This window comes from Gobius niger (assembly GCF_951799975.1).
Source record: "Gobius niger genome assembly, chromosome: 6".
NCBI classification, from domain to species: domain Eukaryota; kingdom Metazoa; phylum Chordata; class Actinopteri; order Gobiiformes; family Gobiidae; genus Gobius; species Gobius niger.
The window spans coordinates 24,415,719-24,437,532 of NC_136857.1; the positions used below are offsets into that span (position 1 = coordinate 24,415,719).

At 42.6% G+C, this 21,814-nt stretch overlaps 3 protein-coding genes across 3 annotated transcripts in view; 2 read left to right on the forward strand and 1 right to left on the reverse strand.

The window, feature by feature from the left end:
• lama5 (laminin, alpha 5) overlaps positions 1-5,473 on the forward strand; it is a 100,004-nt gene extending 94,531 nt beyond the window's left edge. Inside the window, exons 64-75 of the mRNA XM_079559001.1 lie at positions 19-162; positions 244-374; positions 486-650; positions 1,940-2,069; positions 2,150-2,298; positions 2,604-2,796; positions 2,994-3,131; positions 3,213-3,372; positions 3,915-4,045; positions 4,115-4,208; positions 4,283-4,402; positions 5,050-5,473. Of these exons, the coding sequence (XP_079415127.1) occupies positions 19-162; positions 244-374; positions 486-650; positions 1,940-2,069; positions 2,150-2,298; positions 2,604-2,796; positions 2,994-3,131; positions 3,213-3,372; positions 3,915-4,045; positions 4,115-4,208; positions 4,283-4,402; positions 5,050-5,198 (1,704 nt within the window). The 3' untranslated portion in view covers positions 5,199-5,473. The remainder of the gene's footprint in view (positions 1-18; positions 163-243; positions 375-485; positions 651-1,939; positions 2,070-2,149; positions 2,299-2,603; positions 2,797-2,993; positions 3,132-3,212; positions 3,373-3,914; positions 4,046-4,114; positions 4,209-4,282; positions 4,403-5,049) is intronic.
• Positions 5,474-7,597: 2,124 nt separating this feature from the next.
• Positions 7,598-11,764, reverse strand: adrm1 (ADRM1 26S proteasome ubiquitin receptor). The gene is made up of 10 exons (XM_079558257.1): positions 11,696-11,764; positions 10,666-10,896; positions 10,352-10,468; positions 9,898-10,108; positions 9,519-9,597; positions 9,270-9,433; positions 9,083-9,202; positions 8,526-8,683; positions 8,341-8,443; positions 7,598-8,153 (listed from the first exon to the last, which is right to left on the reverse strand). The coding sequence occupies exons 2-10, from the start codon at positions 10,873-10,875 to the stop codon at positions 8,065-8,067; spliced, it is 1,251 nt and encodes a 416-aa protein (XP_079414383.1). The 5' UTR covers positions 10,876-10,896; positions 11,696-11,764; the 3' UTR covers positions 7,598-8,064.
• A 2,761-nt stretch (positions 11,765-14,525) lies between these two features.
• Positions 14,526-19,056, forward strand: tas1r1 (taste receptor, type 1, member 1; the record flags this gene model as incomplete). Its single annotated transcript, XM_079559002.1, has 6 exons — positions 14,526-14,710; positions 15,757-16,081; positions 16,342-17,100; positions 17,357-17,575; positions 17,800-17,920; positions 18,131-19,056. The coding sequence occupies 6 exons, from the start codon at positions 14,526-14,528 to the stop codon at positions 19,054-19,056; spliced, it is 2,535 nt and encodes an 844-aa protein (XP_079415128.1).
• Positions 19,057-21,814: the final 2,758 nt, after the last annotated feature.

Consider the following 21,814-nt stretch of genomic DNA (forward strand, 5'->3'; position numbering starts at 1 on the left):
TGTGTTGTCATCCTGCAGGTGGCACGTGAGGCTCACTTCTCCGGCCAGAGTTACCTGGACCTGGACTTAACCAACGTCCCGAGTCTCAGGAACAACTTCTACACCAGCTTCAGCTTCAGGACCGACCAGAAGGACGGCCTCATGTTCTACCACAGAGATTCAGTAAGAACTAAAGCCTATATGGGAAAGGAGAGAGGGATAATAATTTGTGAGTGTTGCTCATCTGCTTGTGTCTGGAAACAGGAGGGAGTGTGTCAGGTGTTCTTAGATGAGGGGCATGTGGTGGTCAAAGCCGGAAACAGTCAAGTGAAGACTCAGAAGACGTACAACGATGACAACGCGCATTACATCGCCCTCTACAACAACGTCAACGGGTAAAGACACATGTTTGATCTCCTGTCAGCTTGAACAAAGGGGAGACTGAGTATGTTCTTTCACATAGAGCCGTAAAGTGAGAGTCTAAAGTGAGTTATGTGTGTGTGTAGAATGCGCCTGTACATGGATGATGTGTTGGAGAAGTCGAAGGAGGGCGTCTTCATTAGCCGAGCTCCATCAGGTGCTGCATCTCTGGGAACAACGTACCTGGGAGGGACCCCTGACCAGGGCCTGAACAACCTGACCGGCTGCATCAGCAACCTCTTCGTCAAGAGGTAAGTGGTTAAGTCATGATGGGTAATGTTAAAGCACTGCTAATACCTGCTGTCACCACTGCTACATGACTACTTCCTCTTACAAGAACTAGTCCAATGCAAGTATGTTTATTTTAACCTCTTAACCCCCACCTGAACCAGGCACGTTTTCTCCAGGTTTTACCCAAATCTAAAAGCTTCTTGAACAAAGCATCAAAACAGTAATAAAAATAGGATGAAAAAGCAACAAAAGAGCGACAAAAACGTGACAAAAAAAGCGATAAAAATGTGACTAAAACGCCACAAAAGAGCAACAGAAAAGTGATGGAAAAGTGACAAAAAGGTGAGAAGAAAATGCAACACAAAAGCCACAGAAAAGATGGCACAAATGTGACGAAAATGCAACAAAAAAGCAATAAAAAGGAAGTCAAAAGATTGGTTTAGGGGAGTTTTGTAGGTCTTAGCTTTTTTAGATTTGGGTAAAGCTGAACCAGAGAAAATCACTCTGTTAAGGTTATAATCACTTGTGATTGAGTCCATGTTATCATAGAACACTGGTATTTGTATATACCTAAAAAAGTATTGTCTGTGTTTAGCTGATCATTACAATCCGGTATCGCTGGTATTTTATTTTTTTATCAGGGTGTTATGGCGATTTAGTACATCTTGTTACTAAGGCTGGGCACCGTAAAAAAAACAACAATTTAACAATACTTGGTTTTCGATACTGATAACTGAATGATACTTTTTCCTATACCTATAATAAAATATTTATCGTCTAGAACCAGAAACAGAACAATAATGTGTATGATATCTGGTTCATCTCCAATGTCAAGAAATTTGTGAAAAATGGGGAATCATATGGGGAAAAGTAGGAAAAATTTGGAGAAATCATAGCAAAAATATGGAAAAAATTATGGAAAAAATGGGAAGAAATCAGGGAAAATATTAGTAATAAAAGCTGAGCAAAAATTAAGAAAAATGAGAAATTGTGGCAAAAATAAGGGAAACATTTGGGATATTGAGCGAAAAATGGGCAAAAAACATTTTAAAAGATTGTGGTAAAATAGGGAAAACATGTATTTGAGCTGAAACAACCAAGTCACTTCCTTTAATGCCGTCCCTGGACCAACAGCATTAAAACTTGGATCTAAAGATATACCAATACCGATGCCTTCATTTTTTCTATACCAGTAGTGCCTAAACCTTTTTCCCGACACCATACTCGTATTGTTTAACGGTTCGTAGCCCTACTCGTGACGCAGCTTACTGTATATGAAGAAATGGTTTATGACTCTTTCCTCCGACAGAGCCACCAGTCCCCAGATGGTGCTGGACCTGCTCAAAGCTAAAGAAAACGTCAACGTCCCCATGAAGTGTCCCGCCGCCAAGAAACCTCAGCAGATCGTCGCGGCGCCGCCCAAACCCAACAAGCCCAAGGTACAACGCTTTCACCCCCTGCTAATACCCGCTGATAGTCTAACACAGTCCAATTCAAAATGGTACGTGTGCGTTCTCAGGGTAAAAACAGGAAGCCGTCGGGGTCCAGGAGCCGCAACACCAGGGACTCCTGTCGCACAGAGCTGTCGGACACAGAGCCCGGGGCCGTTCACTTCAGCGGATCCACTCAGAGCTACCAGAAATACGACTCGCTGCCGCTCAACTCGATGTGAGTACAGCGCAGGGGAGAGAATGGAGGAACTGCCGTGATTTGTATCATCACTTGAACATCCACCCACAGTAGGCTTCACTGATGAGGTAGAGGACACATTCTCCTACAAAGGGACCATACTTGCGAGAGAAAGGGCATACAATGTTGAAACTTGTGAGATTTAAAAAAGGCTTTATTGACAGAAAAGGAGTTGGAGTTCGGTACTTCCTGAAGGCAGCGTTATCTGAACAGCAGTGATCAGTATCTATCCATAATGATATTAGTATTGTATCCTCGAGCACTAAAAGATCTGGTGTCCATAGGCCCCACATCTCTCTGGCCCTGAGGATTAACTCGTCTGAAGGCCTGGTCCTCCACGCAGCCGGGGGGCGCCGCAGTAAAACCGCGATGTCGCTGAGCGTTTTGGACGGACACCTGCAGCTGCTGCTGGACGGAGGCAAGAAGAAGATCACTCTGCACAGCCGCAAGAAGTACAACGACGACCAATGGCATACGGTAAGTCGGAGATGTTTGTGTAATTCAGAATGGAAAATCCACATTTCAGTTGTTAACAGTGAAACCGAAATTGTATTTGAACTTGTTTACCTCATGACTGGAGACAAAAAAGAGTTCATGTTCATGTATTAGTTATTCCGCTGTTCAATTGAAATGAAAGAATGCCTTTAAAACGAGTCTGTAATGTTGTCTTTCAGGTGTTTGTAAAGCGCGAGGGGGAGAAGATGACTCTGGTGGTGGATGGGATCAGCGCTCAGTCCAAGAGGATTCCTGGAGGAGACAAGACCAAACTGTCAGGACCCCTGTACATCGGAGGACTGCCGCCCACTCTCAGCGTAAGATAGGGCCAAACGAACAGCACAGGCATCTGCTTTTACTTATGCCCTGAAGAACCTGTCCCCCTGCGTTTCCCACAGGCTCCCAGCTCCCGTGGATTTGTGGGCTGTGTCAGAGACCTGAAGCTGAATGATTCTCCAGCGGGACGTCCTACTCAGAGTCAGGGGACTGTGCCCTGTTTCCAGCAGCCGCTTCAGCCCGGGGCCTACTTCTCCACACAGGGAGGGCACATGGCGTTAGGTACCTTTTGTTTGTACTGATATTAAGGCCTGATCGATATGGGTTTTTGGGGACCGATACCAAAATGAAGGGGGTTATTTATTCTCACTTGTTTGGTACTAATTTAGCTCCCACAGGAAATGAATGGAAGCTCTGTGAAACTCCATGCTCTACATAAGCACTTTTGGACATATACATTTTAAACACGATGTCACACAGCTCCCAGGAGACTCAGTCACTTATTAATTAATATTTGAAATAGCACTGGGTGTCGGGGCCCACTAACTATTCCACTGACAAAACCTGCCTAAAAACATCACCTTGAAACAAACACAAATGTAACTATTAAAAGAATAAACTTGAGTAGTAAAAGATTCCAGTGAATGAAGGGAGATCATTGTTAGGGAAAACAGGTGGCAGATGGTTCTGCTGATAAGGTGGAGCTGGGGCAGAGGAAGCTTTACAGTAAAAGTAAATTAAAGGTGATTGGATGGGAAGGAAATAAAGTAATTCTGTGCTCTCCCTGAAACCCATGTTGAGTAAATTGTCCTCTCTCTTCACAGACGAGCCCTTGGTTCTTGGAGAGGATTTCCACGTTGAGCTGGAGGTCCGGCCGGTCTCATACTCTGGACTCCTGTTGCATGCGGGCACATCGGCCAAACATTACCTGACTGTGGTGCTGAACCAGGGAGAGGTAGGACATGTCAAAGTAGCATCGGAGACACAGTGTTACACACTTGTTTAACACAGGATCTGTGTGCAGGTGATGGTGTTTATGAACAGCGGTAAAGGAGACGTCTCCACGTCCTTCTCTCCCGAGGAGCCGCTGTGTAACGGCCGCTGGCACACACTCTCTGGTACGTTTCAAAACATTGATAAAACTGACTAAACCTGTTGACAAATCCAACCTCAAATGCACTTGTTGTTTCAGTGACGAAGAAGAACAACGTGCTGACCCTCCAGGTGGACGCAGACTCAGAGCAGAGCATCGGCCCCAAACAGAGCCCCTCCCATGGGGCTAAAGAGACCATGTACCTGGGGGGTGTTCCAGGTGAAGACCAGCATACGCAATTCTCACTGACCAGGGCTTGTGAATACAAAATCTGCATCAAGGATTTATCGATATACTACTTTATATAACCACTTTGATAATCAATCCTGTCAGTTAACAGAAAAGGGATAATATAGGCTGCGTATCAATAAAATTAGATAATAATTGCTTTACTTTGGGAATTCCTTTTGCTTTACAAAGTTAATTCTAAAAGATTTGGACTACAAATTGAAGAAACGACTATTTTTAAAGACCTGATTTATTTCGCATTTATTTTTATTTTTTAGAACAATTAAGTAGTTGAAAATAAATTCCCAACTTTCTTCACGCCTTCCTAACGTCCCACTTCTCAGGGATGAGGTTTTAAGAATGTTTCACAACTTTCAGGGAGTAACACTGTCAGTTATACAAACTAGCTGCTGTTCACAATTGGTGAAAAGGCTTCATAATTAGATACACATCACACAATACATTTTCACAAATATCTGCTTTTACAAGATACTAAAGGACATATTACACACCCCATACTCCTCCAGCGTTATTAATTGTAATTTGGGGCTGTTTCTGAGAACTTTTGTCCTGAATATGTTGTCTTTGCTGTGTTATTTTGGTCCATGTGTCTCACCCTCTCCTCGTCTCCCCTCCAGGTGGCGTTGCGGTGCCTAACCTCCCTGAAAGCCTGCCCTCGTTCCACGGCTGTATCCGGTCAGCCTCAGTGAACCACCGGGCCGCGGCGTTGTCCAAACCTCTGTCGGTGCACGGTGCTGTGGGGACACAAGGCTGCCCCAACATGTAGTTCCTCCTCTCTCTCACATTCCCAAAGTAAACATGGTGGCGGGTGTCCAGATACTGTAGCTAATTTAAATACCATATATATTGTAATATTTATTTTTATCTTTTTGCAAAAAGAAGTGTATATTTTTCTGCAAAATACTAGTTGTGTTCAATGTGCTACAGGGTGCTACAGTGACAGCTCAGAGATGCACTGGTGTAAAATATATTCAACTGGTTCAACTTAAAGACTAAAACATGTACATTTTTGTAAATAAATCGAAAGAAATGTGTTGGGTTTCTGCCAAATTTTAAATAAATGTTGATTTTTCTTGTCTTTTTCAGAGAAATGAGCTTAATTAATGATGCAGTCCTTACAATGATCACATTTAGTCGCTAGTTGAGACCACGTTCTGAAGCTTTTCACCCAATAAGTAGATTGAAAAACAACCAATTTTATCAAAGTGAAAAATACCTCAAAAAAATGTCTTTATGTCGCTGCTTTGCTTTGACTATAAGTAGCCAATCCACGATAATCCACAGCAAAAACAACATTGTTTGTGTCCATGTTTTATGATCCGCACTGTGGTTTTACGTGAGATACACTGACTATTCAGCTTATATGAAGCCAAAACTTGTATCAATTTTATGAAATGGTTAAACATTTTAAAATATATGTGTGTGTGAATTTTTCTCGGCTTTAGGCTGAGAAGCAGAAATCCAATCATTGAATTGTACTCGTCACAAAATGTGTGTCCAAATTGAGAGCTTGTGTTTGTGTCGTAAACGGATGTATAAAACCTACTGAGTCGCAGCACTGTGAACACTGAGCCGGAGCCGGAGCAGCAGTGGATTTAATGGAAAGACCTCAAAAGTAGATTTAAATGCACAGGTTTTGTTCTTTGATGAGCAGACAGCGTTCACACCGAGGTTTTTTTTTACTTTTCTTTGACTATTATTATTCAAAGTTTGGGCATTTGAGGAGGCTGTAGTTCCAGTGCTGTAAGTGCAGCCATTTTCAAAGTTACAATTAAAGATGCATTACGCAAGTTTTTATGTGGAAAAAATAATGTCGATATTTGCTGTGCTTATTTGACCTTGTAGTGCAAGCGGCTGTATGAGTGGTCAGCATGGTGCGTTTACTGTCCATCACAGTGATGTCTTGGACGCTCCAATTGTTTGGTAGGTTTTCACTGTGGACGGATCCTCTCACCACAAAACCTACAAACAATTAATCCTGGACTTTTTAGAGGCCACTGTGATGGAAAGTAAAGTCGCCATGCTGACCACTCATACAGCCACGGAGTCACTACAAAGTCATATAAGCACAAATATCAACTATTTTTTTCCACATAAAAAGTTGCATAATGCACCTGTAAGGTAGAAGTTGCATTTAGGCCACTTCGTACATGAGTGTGAACTTTTTTTTGTTTTTTTTTACTTGTAAAGAGTTGTCAATTTTGTAAATAATGTCAATATCTGTGCTAAAATGTATTTTCGAGGCTCGCTAGTGTCTACCATCTACTGATCTAAAGTGAATATACTGTGGATTGCTGACCCAGTTTTCTGCTCTTGCTTCGACGTAAAGAGGCATTCGAACTCTTCATATGTTTTACACACCTGTATACCAAATTTAAGTGTAAAGAGTCCATGTATCTATTGTTACCACTCACAGTAAAATAAGCTTTTGTTCCCATCACTCCCCAGTCCATACATGTTGAAAATGTTTTATTAATAAAAGTGTTTTTAAAAGTTTTGCTTCCTTTCATGGTCAGATGTAGATCACATCTGGGTCACTCTTGCCTGCAGTTTGAATTTTGCCTATGATTTGTCGCCTAAGATGAAGGGAACTTAAAAAGGAAAGAAAATAACAAGCTTCACGTTAATAAGTACACACACAGATTAGTTATGGAATGGCTGAGGTCAATAGAAAATGCCTTGGGCTCCATGTCTTTACACACTGTGCTTATAAATGATTAATTACAGATGAGAACGTTAATTTTGGAAATGATTGAATAAGTGTGTACAACTGGTTCAATTGTGTGTAGTGAAGGCATTATAAAGAGTTGCCCTGCTATTTATCGAACAATATACTAAGTTATAAAGTTAGGTATTGGCGTTTTTGTTTATTTGGCCTTGTAGTGACTCAGTGGCTGCATGAGTGGTCAGCATGGCGCCTTTACTTTCCATCACTGTGACCCCTCGGACGCTCCAGAATTAATAGTTTTATACGTTTTCTGGTAAGAGGGTCCTTCAGCAGTGAAAACCTTACAAAAAAAGTTATTGCCAACTGCCTCTCAGGCCACCACCAGTCACTCACCCAATTCAAACAGAACAGCTATACTCCATTCTGAAAGAAAAAAGGCAAATCTACTTTTGATGCAAATTTATTCAATCAATTATTTTATCAAATCAATCACCAAACGTTGACACACCCGTTACCCTGTCGATGTCAGTTACAGAAAAGGCTCGAGACAGCAGTGAACAGAAAACACACATAGAGCCGAACTTAAGGCTCACATTAAAAGAAACACCATCAGTGTGAACTTCTCCAGTGACATCACATGGACACAAAACTAGGCAGCGAGACAGAAAAAGATGTAATGTCTGCTACAGTTTGTCCTGAGTTGGAGAAGGTTGCCATTGCTATAGAATGATTTTAAGGCAACATTGAGAACATGTTTAACGATTTCCGTTGTGAGCATTTGTCGTGTCGTGCAGTGGGATTTTTCACATCAGTGTGTGTAGAGCTCACTGGAACAACAAGGAGGCAGTGGTTAGATGTTTAATGGAGATCTAAGACGTCATGGAGTCTGCCAGATTATTTGTAAGTACCACACACAAAGACAATGGAAATCCCTCTGAGGTGTATTAAAGCTGGGTTTAGAGGTCTAATCCAGGGCCATGTCTTCATCTTCACTCTTCTTGTCTTTGGCCTCTCCCTTGCTCTCCTGCATGGCTTTGGCAAACGCCTCCACATCTGACAACAGAGGAGTTACATTAGTTGATCCGCCAGTGGACAGTAAAGCTTTTGTTTGCTTTAAAGTAAATGAAAACAATAAAACGCTGTTGATAAAATGTTGATTTTGTTATAGTTTGTTGTAGTTTTGATATAGTTTTTGTGAAGGTATTAAATCAGCAGTTTCTACATAATACGACCCCTTTACCTCCTCTGTTGGCGGCATCCACAGCATCAGCCGGCAGTCCAAACTGGTTCATGAGCGGGCCCAGCTGTCCGGAGGCGAGAGCGCTGCTAAACATGCTCATGGACTGGACAAGAGAGGCACCATCAGTACAAGTACACACAATACTACAGTACTACAAGTATCACAGTACCAAAGGAGAGAGTTACCTGCTGGAACTGCGGGGAGCTCAGCGTGTTCTGGATCTCATCTGCGCTCTGGGGCAGGCTCTCTCCGCTGGGCAGGAAGGGCATCAGCCTCTGCTGCACCTCGGGGTTAGTAAGGATCGGAGCCATCATCTCCGGGGTGCACACACTCGCCAGGTCCACTAGAGCGGGCAGACACAGGGAGGAGGAGTTAAGCTGTAGCGTACGTAGGACTTTTTATCTCCCCAAAGCTTCTGTGATATTAAAGTAAGAAGCTCATTGTTGGTGAAATGTTATCGGAGTAAACACTAACAGATAAAGATGTTTTTCTAGGGTTGTCTTAGTTGTTGGTTTACAATAGTACCTAAACAATATTTTTGGTGCCGATGCTGCATCAGTAATCATCTTAAAATAAATTACTTTTTCTTCAGTAGCAAATATTTTTCAGTTCGAGTAGTAGATTGATCTTTAATCCTCATATCTCTGTGGGTATCGCTATGTGAGGTGGATGCCTGGTGAAGCTGTAGATTAGAAACACAAACAACAGCAGAATACCAAAATGGAGACAAAGGTTGTCTCACCTCCAGATCCCTGGGCTGGGACATTCATGGTGGCCAAAATGCTCTGGAGGTCACTGAGCTGAATGGGCTGGTTGGCTGGACTGCCCGCAGAGGCGGGGGCCACAGGGGGGGCTGCAGAAGCTATGACAGAGAGAAGAGGCCGATGAGATCGGGGATAATGTAAGTTCAGTCAAACTGATGTCTGTACCTGGTGTACTGGGAGTAGTGCTGCCTGTGGTGGTGGTGGCGGTGGTGGTTGTGGTGGTCGTAGCCGGAGCAGCAGCTGGAGTCACTGCGGGCGTGGCCTGAGAGGAGCTGACCCTGGGGGCTGCGGTGGTGGAGGGAGTGGCAGCAGCAGACTGACTGCGTGAGCTAAACAAGTCAAACAAATCAGAAATATTTACAGTACCTATATTAAATGGCGATAGCGGTGTAATGGTATTGCTCTGTGACTGACCTGGAGGAGGAGCTGCTGGTCGCTGCGCCGCCGCTGCCCAGGAGGTTGGCAAGACCGGGTCCAGCTAATGCTCCCAGTCCTGGACAGAATCAACAAAACAGTCAACAAAAATGTCATCATTAGAACATCACATTTCTAAATCCAAACAAAAATGACCAGTGTCAAGGTTCTGGCATGTCATTAATGAAATATAGTTACAGCAATACTGGATTCATGTAAAAAACATTTGTCAGCATTCCCCACAGAAAAAAATAGGACCGGTTGCACAAAGCTGGAAATACAATGTTACATTTCTTGTACTAAAGTATATATTATTTTGTATTATAATGTATGTTCAAAGCAGCCATTGTAGATGTAGGGCAGTTGTGCAGCCTCGTACCCAGTCCTCCCAGACCGGTGGGTCCAATGAGCTGCATGAGCTGGTTGTGGCTCATGTTTCCCAGCAGGTTCTGCAGACCTCCCTCTCCTCCCAGGGCAGACAGCTCGTGACCGCTGCCTCCGCCGCTGCCTGCGGCCCCCGGGATCGGAGGGTTGTTCAGGTATTCGTTCACTTTACGGCAATGCTCCTCATCTTTGTCAGTCTTCGGCTCCTGGAATGAAAAAGAAACATATTGTAGGGAATTTCTAGCATCTTAAATAGGACAACTTGCAGAGCCATGTCATTGTCTATAGGACCAAAGAAAGGCAAAGAAAGGTCTAAACTGGTGTGTTTACCCCAGAGGTAAGTAAAACACAACAAATACAATCAATAACTAATCACACAATACTATTACCAACAACACTTAACACATCTTTCTTGATCTAAAAGGTAAAAAATGGCTTCCATCTCTGACCTGCATCCAGAAGAAGAGCCTTTTGGAGCCGGCCTTAAACTTGAGCACATAGACTCGTCCCGTGGTGCACTGAGACACGCGCTTGAACTCACAGTCGTCAGGGAAGATGATCAGGTCCTGCAACGCACACACAATAAGCATTAAAGCAGGAAATGTAAGTGTGGGACATCTCATCATCTATCACTGAGACGGTCTTTACGGAAAGTGACAGACCACAGGACATTCTCTGCAATCTTTATACATTTGAATTGAGTTTCCATAAGATGATGCATATACTTTGTTTAGACTTTGGTAAATATCAAAGCTCTGCTCACGTCATCCACGTTGCCCGAGGTCCTGTCCTTCCAGCAGAAGTGGATCAGGGAGTCGTCCGACTGCTGGACGTAGACCGTTCCTTTGCGTTTGTCCGGAGTCACCACGTTTCCCTTCAGAGTCATTTTTCCTGCTCGGAACTCGACCAGGTATTTACTGGAGCTGCCCCTGGAGCCGCTCACCAGACTGGGGAACAGGGCGCCTGACGACATCTTTGTGAACTGGCGCTAAAGCTGGAAAAAGACAAAAACACAGTTAGAAAAAGGCTCCAAAAGCTTTGTTCATTTGAGAAGTGGAATTGGCTTCAGGTTGTTAAGTGTTATGACTATGTAAAAACTGGGTCACATTGTCTTATTATAAACCACAGAGATTAGGCTCGGCTGATACCCAGATACTTCCATCTAAATCCAAACATGACATTTTTCTATTTAGCCTCGCCAGATTTCATTAAAACAACAAAAAACACTTAAAAATAATAGAAACATATAGAATAAAAAGAAAAAAACAACCGAGATTAGAGTTCATCATGAAGTTCGTAAAATGACTATACACAAAGCTTTGTCATGCTTGGCTAAATACATGAACAACATTCTTCCAGAGCTCACAGGGGATTCAGACAGTAAGTCTAGGTCTTGAAAATAGAAGGGCAAGTTCTGAACATGTTCATAGACAAAAACGGACTTTCCCCAAGGCTAAAAGACGTCATTCGTCAACTTACTGACAACCAACCAACACAACCGGAGAATAGACAAAGAACTGCAACCAGACTTCCTCACAATAAGTGAGTCTGTTCAGGACATTTCTGTCTAAAGCACTAAAGCTGAGCCGTTATCCTCCTGACTCTGATGCTAACGTTAGCCCATGACTTGGCTAAAACGGAAAACGCCTGAAGAAATGCTAACTTGTCAAGTTTCTCAGCTTAATCAACGCCCGCATTAAACCCTGCTGGTCAGTAGAGATCGAGCCTCTGTAATAACAAGAGAAAAATGCAGAACGAGAATGCAGAATAATACAAAGTAGTGATTCTTTTACCTCAAAGTTATGTTGATAACTTTTTCTCTCCGTTGCGGAACTTAGGATTTTGCGGAAGTGACGTCAGAGATACTTCTTTGTTGCACCAACATTTTAGGCGCACTACTGTCACCTGTCGACAACACTGGGGTATGGACAAAAATGCTTTTTAAAAGCTTTTCATTTATTTGTACACCTTTATAGTTGGCAACGCGTGATGCCAGTGTTGCCACTGCCAGCTAAGGGCTGAAGTCTTTCAATTTAAATATTTTTATTTTATGTTATTTTATTTTAATGTGCCAGGTGTATTGTTTTAAATGTTGTAATCTGTAAAGCACTTTGTGATACCTTCTTCACAAATAGAGAAACAAAACGTATGTAGTCTTCAGTCACTGTAATAAATATGCTTTTTTCTGGAAAAACACTGTCCCTGTATCTATAAAGCTGTAAATATGAAGATTTTTTTATCGATCGTGAGCCTGCTGGCTAGTTTTGTTAGCATTACTGCGCCAGTGACCCTGAACAGTGATCTTGTGAAATGCTCAGGATTGTTGAGAATGAGTTTGACCAATTACTTTTTTTTTTCACTTTTTGTCCCTCTTTCATTCATCCATCCATCCATTTTCTTACGCTTTATCCGGAGCCTGGTCGCACAGGCAGCAGTCTCAGCAGAGATGCCCAGATTTCCTGATCCACGCACACCTCCTCCAGCTGTTCTGGGGGGACCCTGAGACGCACCAGGCCAGATCGGAGACATAGTCCCACCAGCGTGTCGTGGGTCTTCCACTTGGCCTCCTCCCAATAGGACATGCCTGGAACACCTCCTGCAGGAGGTGACCAGGAGGCTGGGCTCCTCACCCGATCTCGAAGGGTGCGCCCAGCCACCCTGAGAAGGAAACTCATTTCGGCCGCTTGTATTCGCGATCTTGTCCTTTCGGTCATGACCCAAATCTCATAACCATAGGTGAGGGTGGGAACATAGATCGATCGGTAAATCGAGAGCTTTGCCTCCCGACTCAGCTCCCTCTTCACCACGACAGACCGATACAGCGACCGCATCACTGCTGACGCCGCACCGATCCGTCTGTCGATCTCACGCTCCATCCGCCCCTCACTCGTGAACAAGAACCCGAGATACTTGAACTCCTCCACTTGAGGCAAGGACTCCCCAGAGGGGAAGCTCCACCTTTTTCTGGCAGAGAACCATGGCCTCGGATTTGGAGGTGCTGATTCCCATCCCGGCCGCTACACACTCGGCTGCAAACCGCCCCAGAGCGCGCTGAAGGTCCTGATTTGTTGTTTTTTCACATCATTGATGTAAAAAACAAAAAAACAAAAACAGGTATTTTAAAGTTATAAAAGACAGATTAGACCACAAATTTCAGTGGAATATAGATGATGAGGATGATGATGGGGTAAACAATGACTGTAGTACATGAGCCCATACTGTACATAGGGGCCACAATTGAGTCCCAGTTCTATTCTTGGAATTCTCCCTCGTTCTATGTTTCGATTTGGAATACACTTTTTTTTCTCAAAGTTTTCATCAGACGCCTGACACTTCACTGATGTACAACTGCGATAAATCCTTTACCACCAGCATACCAGCAGACTCAGGTAAACTGAAGTTCATGAAGTTGTTTTAATGATAGAGGTCCGTGAGGCTGAGTGTGGAGTGAAGCCATTGCAGTTTTGCGTGTTTGCATAATTTACCCAGTAATTTGCCTTGTTGAGAATCTTGTCACAACAATCAAACTTTAGGCAAATGTCCAGCAGGTGTCTTCAACAAAGTACGCCTCAAATGTCAGCATGCAAATCCAGAGGTGGGTTTTTAGACTTGAGTTGAGACTTGACAAAACACATTGCAACACTATTGGGGTAGATTGCCAATGTTCTGCTATTGTATAAGATTTAGAGTTAGATAGATTTTATTATAGCAATAATTGGATCACAAATTGTGGGTTAAGTAGTATCTACAGTTCTATCTATTTATAATATATATTGAATATGAAAATGTGTTACTTTGTACTAGTATAGGGTTTTACTCATTTTGTCAGGATTGTTCTGATTTAATTTTGAGATGCACTCAAATGCCTTCCGAACCATCACATTAGTTGTCCATGATCAGTTATCACTTGAACTTGTACATATCTGAGACAGTCATTTGGTTGAGTATCAAATCACATAAATGAATACACAAACAACAATAGAAAAAGGGCAGTTTATGGAATGTAAGAACTACATCTCTGACATAGCATTTTGTTTTGTTTTCACCTTTTCCCAGTTATTAAAAACAACATAAAGAATGGAACACAGGCGTCCAGCTACTGACAGAATCATTTGGTCATGCTGTGCATTCATTTGTGTTGGTCGGGGTTCACCATATCAATCTAAAATATCTAAAAAAGAACATTTAGTTGGGCAAAACTGTTTCAAGATCAGGATCCAAACTTCAACTGTGCAAACAGCCATGTACAGGAATAGCCATGTGTCTAAGTAATGTTCTGTGAAACCACCTTGACAGAAACACTAAAGATTGTCAATCACAGTCAAACAAAAATGTTGTCAATTTAAGCTCCCCTAAAATAATTTTATATTATTATCCAAATACAGTTGTCTACAGCTTATAGAGATTGCGGATACACATGTTCTTATCCACAATGACATGGTTGGTGAATTTTCCTAATGGATCGGAAACGACAGTCACACACATTTACAAATTTCAATGCAAACTTTCAATGACCACTGAACACGATGCAAATCTTTAACGCTCTTCCCACAAACAACACAATGTAAATGCATTCCCCGATACATTAAGCTCATATAGATGAACTGAGGGACTTGAGGGGACATGCGGGTCTTTGAGATCCTAGTTCTGGTATGGTCCCAAGTCTGGTTCACTGGTGCCAAGCTGGACTATGCTTCTAATGGTCAAGGCATGGGTCTGACCGGGGACTACACCATCGCGGGGCTGTTTCCTCTGTTTAAGAACAAGGAAGACGGTGAAGGTTTTCCAGCTCTGGGGCCATGCAGCAAGTAAGTGGAGAAGTTCATAGGCAATAACAAAAAGCATTTGAATTTTTTGTACATTTCTGATCTTTCAAGGAATATTGCAATTGCATTGAACTTGGGTTAATATGATCTGTCAAACATTATCATTATTATAATAATTGGCGTAAGTGAGTGGATTTATAGGAGGGGATCTGTGGTCAGACTTTCCAGGAAAATACAAATGATGGGTTGCAGTGATTTGGAGCTACAGCTCAAACAGTAAACGGATGCCTGTGCAAACTGAAAAAGTGACTCTCTATGAATACAGTAGTGCTAAGTTTTGAATACAGTAGTGCTAAGTTTTGAATACAGTAGTGCTAAGTATTGAAGGACGAAGTCTTAAAATGCTAGGATAGTCGATACAGTACAATACTGTATGTCAAACAAGTTGATGATTGAATTGTGCATCAAATAGACTATCACTAGTTGGCAGCGAGATCAAATTATCCTATCCTCCTAAATAACACAATAAGTAAAGGACAATAAGACAAGGATTTGTTGAGTCACAAGTTAATTTGTGGGAGCTGTGGTTTTGGACTGGGGAAGGGGGCAAACCTGTCTCTGGCACAATTGAACGGGGCTTAAAAAAACGTTGGGAACCACTGGTCTAGCATGCTATACCCACATAATTGTGTCACAGGCCTTGGAGAACATTATTACCCAACAACAAGAATCACTTTGTGCAGCCAATAGTCTAGTGAGGTCAGATGGACTTTATGTTAGCATTTGTCCCTGACAAATTGCTAACATTCCCCCTTTCACTCTGTGCTGTTAAATATACCCTTTCTTGGATTTTTTTTTTTACTCCTGTTACAGAGGAGAGTCCCAATCTTTGAAACCGGCAAGAAGGTATTTGTTCTTGTCGTGTTGTTGTTTTCTCCGAGGGTAAAATACCAACTAACGCTGCCCAGTCCAATCACTGAGATCCTGCCAAGCGATTGCAGTTTCACTGTCATGTTATTACAAATAGCTTGACTCCTGCAAAGTTATTTAATGTGTCAACTATGATAAACGTTCTTTTCTGTTTCCAGAGGGACTCCAAACAAACATGGCTTTCACCTTCTGCAGGCCTTGCGCTTCACCGTGGAGCAAATCAACAACAACACCAGGTCTCTGCTCCCCAATGTGACGCTAGGGTACCAGCTCTACGACATCTGCTCTGTCCCTGCAAGTATCCTGGCCACGCTCGACCTGCTCGAGCCCCAACAGAGGGCACTGTTCCCTCCGCAGGACGCCCCAGGAGGGAGAGAGGGGGACAAGGGACTGAGTAAAGATGCTGTGGCTGTTATAGGACCAGACAGCAGCAGTAAGAGCTTCACTCCAGCCGGCCTACTGGGCTCTTACCTCATACCACAGGTGAGAGATGAATCGGGCAGGTGTTCAGTCAAAATCGTGGGAACATCAATTTTATCATGGGGACAGTATCAATACCTGCTCCCTTGATCCATGTATCGTGTTTAATATGTGCACTGTGAATTCAATATTGATTTTGAAACATGCATTGCAAATCTAATCGCAATAATTGTCACAGTCTTACAGCTTTCTTATTGAACTCATGCAGCTTCATGACATTCCATCTTAATGACATTCAACAGCTATGCCCCTTGTATGTCCAGATCTCTTATGAAGCTTCAAACGAAAAGCTCAGCAACAAGAACCTGTACCCATCCTTCTTCCGGACGATCCCGAGCGACAAGAACCAAGTGGCAGCCATGATCCAGCTCTTGATCCACTTCAACTGGACGTGGATTGCCCTCCTGGGCAGCGACAACGACTATGGCCTACAGGGAATGGAGACCTTAGCCAAACAAGCCCCTCTCTTTGGCATCTGCATAGCTTACCAAGGCATCATCCCATCCGCGTCAGAGAAAACAGTCAGCCACATGAGACATATGGTGGATGCTATTCTCCTGACTAAAGTTGGCACAATTGTAGCATTTTCAAGCAAGTCGAAATTGAGCGGGTTCATGCCTTATGTCATTGAGAAAAACGTGACCAATAAAGTGTGGATAGGAACAGAAGACTGGTCCGTTGCTACGAAGATTTCTGGTATACCAGGAGTCCACACAATCGGCACAGTGCTCGGAGTGGCGGTGAAAAGCGCAGATGTTCACGGGTTTGCACAATTTGAAAAGACAGATTTTGAGGAGTCCATGCAATACAATGGAAGCGAAGAGGGTGGAAGTTCTGGAGGTGATTGTCTCCAAAGCACTAGTTTGTACAGTATGGCTAAAAACGATTATGCTTTGGAGACATACGACCTGACCTCGTCGTTTAACGTGTACAAAGCAGTGTACGCAGTTGCTCATGCGCTTCATGAACTTCTAGAATGTGATTCAGGGACGTGCAGCAACAGAACCGTGCAGCCATGGGAGGTGAGAGACTATTTATTCAGTTATAGTATTTCTACTCCACAGCCTAGTACTCTACAATCAGAGTGGCAAAGCAGACACTGCTGCGGGCCCCAAACTAAAGGGTGTACCATGTGAATGTGACAGTAGTTATGACAAGCATGTTGCTTCTTGCCTATGGCTCCTATAGTGTCTTGAACAGGCTAAGCTTTGGTCCCACCCAAAAAAATGTATGGACTGGGGGTAACAATAAAAAGTGTTGCTGCTTTCCGGTCCACAGGTGCTGCACTGGCTAAAGAGAGTTCGATTCTCTTTGGACAACACTCCAGTTTACTTTGATCAGAACGGAGACCCGCCCACAGGATATGACATAGTGACGTGGATCTGGAAGGGCCCAGTGTGGTCCCTGAGGCTGGTAGGGTCTTTCAGTCCGGACCCAGTCACACTTGTCATAAATGAAGAGCTGGTTGAGTGGCACAACGCTGGAGCAAATTACACAGTGTCACAGGTTAGTTATGTTAGTTTTCTTTTGTAAATTCTGGGCACTACACTTGCATGTAGCAGCTTAATGAAACTTGATAAACACAGTATTTGGTGTCATGACAGCACAACCTAAACAAACAGCTCTAGCAGTGGCTTTCTTTTTTCCAAAGACCCAGCCAGCCAACTGAGAGAGTACTTGTGAATGTTTACAATGGGGAGTTTGCTTCTGTTTCTGTACAGGTACCACTGTCAATTTGCTCTCCTCCCTGTCCTACTGGACATAAGAAAATCCAGACTGGACAACACGTTTGCTGCTTTGACTGCGAGGCCTGTCCAGCCGCCACGTTCTTCAATAGCTCTGGTAAACCAAACAACAAAGCCGCTTTCTTCAGGGTAGGAAAGGGAAAATACTCGAATACGCAAATGTACACAAACGATTTACTTTAAGCTGCATTGCCCGATTTCTCCTGTTATAAAACTGTAAAAAGAAGAGGAAGTTTGAACAATTGGATGTTCATGTGTGTATATTTTTAACCAGTAATAATTTTTCCCTCCTAATCATTTTCCTCAGATCCCACCGAATGTCAGCCGTGTCCTGCTGAAGAGTGGTCCCTCGAAAAAAGTGAGCACTGTCTGGCCCGAACCATGTTACTCCTGACTTGGGACAACCCACTGACCATCGCCCTTCTTTTCTTCATGGCCTGCTGTCTCATTATGACAGTCAGCTCCGCCATTATTCTCCTGCTCCACATAACCTCGCCGGTCGCCAAATCCGCCGGGGGTCACACCTGCCTCGTGATGCTAGCGGCGCTAACATTAGCCGCTTTGAGTTCATTGTGCCACTTCGGGCAGCCATTTCAGATACCATGTCTCATCAAACACCCCTTATTTATCTTTAGTTTCACCGTATGCTTGGCTGCCATTACAGTGCGCTCCTTCCAAGTCGTTTGTATTTTTAAATTTTCTTCTAAGCTTCCCCTGATTTATGACAGGTGGGCTAAAAAGAATGGACCGGAGTGGACGATTTTTGTTTTGTCTTTTACAGTCCTGATCATTTCAATTTTGCGTGTTGGCGTAGACCCACCAAAACCATCCAAAGATTTTGAGTTTTACCACGATAGCATAGTCATAGAGTGTAGTAATACCTTATCTATTGGCTCAGTGGTGGAGGTAGCTTATGTCACGATGCTTAGCATGCTATGTTTCTTATTCAGCTACCTGGGAAAAGACCTCCCAGCCAATTACAATGAAGCTAAGTGCGTCACCTTTAGCCTGATGGTGTACATGATATCATGGATTAGCTTCTTTACACTGTACCTGATCAGCAGAGGTCCATTCACAATGGCCGCCCACGTCTTTGCAATTCTCTTTAGCGTCTTGGCATTTTATGGAGGCTACTTCTTGCCCAAAATCTATATTATTGTTCTTAAACCAGAACTGAACACCACAGCACACTTTCAAAACTGCATTCAAATGTACACTATGAGCAAACAGTAAAAATAAAAACATTACCTACACATCGGTCATATCATACCAAGTCCGACTATTAGGGAAAAGCAAAAGTCAGAGATATGTTTGTTATTTTCTTTTGAGCAATCTAAAAGTTAGTTTGATAAATTACAAATGGATGGACAATATTTTGTACCTGTGCATTGCAAGACAACAGTAATGCCTTAGAGGAGGTCTGACAACACCATAAATACTCAATTATGTCATTATTCATGGCTAAAAACTACATAATCTTTTATATTGCCATTGAATTTAATATTATTGATTGTATGTGTAATTAGTTTTAGTTTTAGTTTATTTGAGCAATTTCAAGTTCCAAGTTGTTACAAAAGAAAAGAAACACAATAATGCCCAAAAGGGAGTAGGCTGAAGCAAACAATGCTTATTTATGCCTACCCCTTTCAACGTATTTACAAACTTTACAACTGCCGTTCTTTTACATTCCGGTTTGTTCTCTGAGACCAGCTCATTATGGTACAATTAAGATATACATAACCATAATCAACACATGGATTTGGATTTGGTTTCCTTCTTGTGTGTCTTAAATATTTGTCATCTGTGAGTACATTTCAGTGTGTCCAGGTCTATGCGTTAAAAGAGGCAAGATTTGAGAAGCTGTTGCCAAAAGGGGGCACACATAGGTAAATGCAATAAAAAGAAAATCGGATGACCATGCAATTGCAAACTATGACCTCAAGATGGTGCCACACACATGGTGCTCACAAACAGAGGGAGGTCTAGAAAAGTGTCATATAAGGCAGTTTACAGTATCTGAAACTTTGATTCTGATTTTTTTTTCTGAACATGTTAGTATGGCCAATAAAAGTTAAACATGTTGGAGATCATTGCAAATATTCTATTGGTAATAATTATCATAAGTTATTAGGTCCAACACACCAGGTTTTCCAGGTGCTAATAAAACAAATGGCTAGGGATTTTTATATCCAAATGTTGGTGTTTTAGTCGAATCAAATACAATGTTTACAATCACTCAATCTAATCATAGAACTTTAGAAATGAACAAGTGAAAATAAAATGTGTAAATTTGTTCTATGGCTTGGCTTCGGCCGTTATGCAAAGTCTACTAAATGACTAAATGAAGGCAATAATGTACTTTTAGATCTAATTTCATCTCGGCTAATGCATATTTGAAGACTATCCCAGGAACTATGGGCCTAAGGCGGAGCACACGATTTAAATTTAGGCTATTAACCCATTACTAACCCATAAATCAGCTCATGACTTAGGGGTGTTTGCCACAGCTGTTCACAGGAAGGTATGTGAGAAATGCGTGTTGTGGCTGGTTAGGGTCAGACTCATTGACCTTCAGTGACCCCTGGAGGAGAGGAGGGGTGATGTTCCCACAGTATGAACGATGCTGGGGCTGAGAGAGGAGTGTGCCACCACGGGTGAGCGGACACGCGGTCACATCCCACACTTAGAAGGCTACGAGGGACAAGTGGAGACATGTGCTGTTCAACTGGAGCTTCACTGGCTGTGCTTCACTGTGGGAGTGTCCGGGAGGTTTGCCCCCAAAATATCCAAAATGTGCACGGTGTAGAGTAGCGTGTTCAAGTTTTAACCCTATAAATGAAGAAAGTATATGATATTGTGATGTTTTCCATTTGTTATGAGTGTGTGAGATTTAATTTTTATTTGTTTTGTGCACAAGCAAGAAGCAATAAATGCATATAAGTGAAGTGAAAGGGCAAATCCAACAATACAACTTGGATCGTCAAGAATAACATCACAGACATAGCCACTCAGTGTTCTTATGCTATGTTATGACATCACATGCATGACCTCTACTTATAATGATGTAGCCTATGCATTGTAAACCCTCCTGTCTATGCTTTTTGTTTCTTTTTGTTTGTTGTACATTAATTTGTGCACTATTATTTATGTATTTTGCTTGGTCTGTATACCTTGTTTAAACTAAAAATATATATCTTGCATTTTAGCCAAACTAAACATCAGCCTCCTGCCTAATTGCACAAATCATGGGGAATATTTGGGGGATTTTGGAAGATTTGAAAAGACACTTCAGAATACTCACAGAAATGACAGACAGATGTGTTTGTAATGGTATAAAGATGTTGGTAAATTTCAAATAAATGCAACAGGACACAAGAGTGGGCCAGTTTTGATTAAGGCTAGATTATTTTGTCTGGTTGTGTAAATTCATCTAAATCTTTAACAAGTCATTCGGACAATATTCCACTTTATTTCTTTTTGCAATGTTGTTCTGATAGCCTACACCACACGACCATTCCCGCTCTGGTACATCCCACAAAATATACTCAGCATCCCCCGGATAACCACATCATACATTATCTCTTCAGTTTGTATGTGACAGAAATCTCCCGTTATAAATCAGTAAATTATAACCTGCATATTGGTTGGACCCGCGGGTCAAGCAGTCTCGTCAACCCACAGGTGTGTGTCGAGATAAACACAGCTGACCTTTGACTCGGCCACTTAACACTAATCTATTCATTAAACTGGGGTCTCTCTGGTGCAGTGATGACTCTTATACTCCCCATAGGCCGGCGCGGGAAACTGCATCAACAGATAAGGATTCCCTAAGGACGCAGACTGTCAGCACGTGAAAACATCAATCTGCTCTATCTCATCAGCTCAGCCATGGGATATATTAATGAAGGTGTAGCCCCATTTATCTGTGAGGATCATAGAGGTTGTCTGGGATTGTGTACTCTCTTGGGGAATAGTTATCAACGTGTGGCAG

What these genes read in the sequence shown, in the direction of transcription:
- adrm1 (XM_079558257.1), bottom strand. Translation starts at nt 10,875, where the DNA reads ATGTCGTCAGGCGCCCTGTTCCCCAGTCTGGTGAGCGGCTCCAGGGGC. An exon ending in CACCGGTCTGGGAGGACTGG is followed by an intron (nt 9,598 to 9,897) that starts GTACGAGGCTGC and finishes GATTCTGTCCAG; the next exon opens with GACTGGGAGCATTAGCTGGA. An exon ending in CACTACTCCCAGTACACCAG is followed by an intron (nt 9,203 to 9,269) that starts GTACAGACATCA and finishes TCTCTGTCATAG; the next exon opens with CTTCTGCAGCCCCCCCTGTG.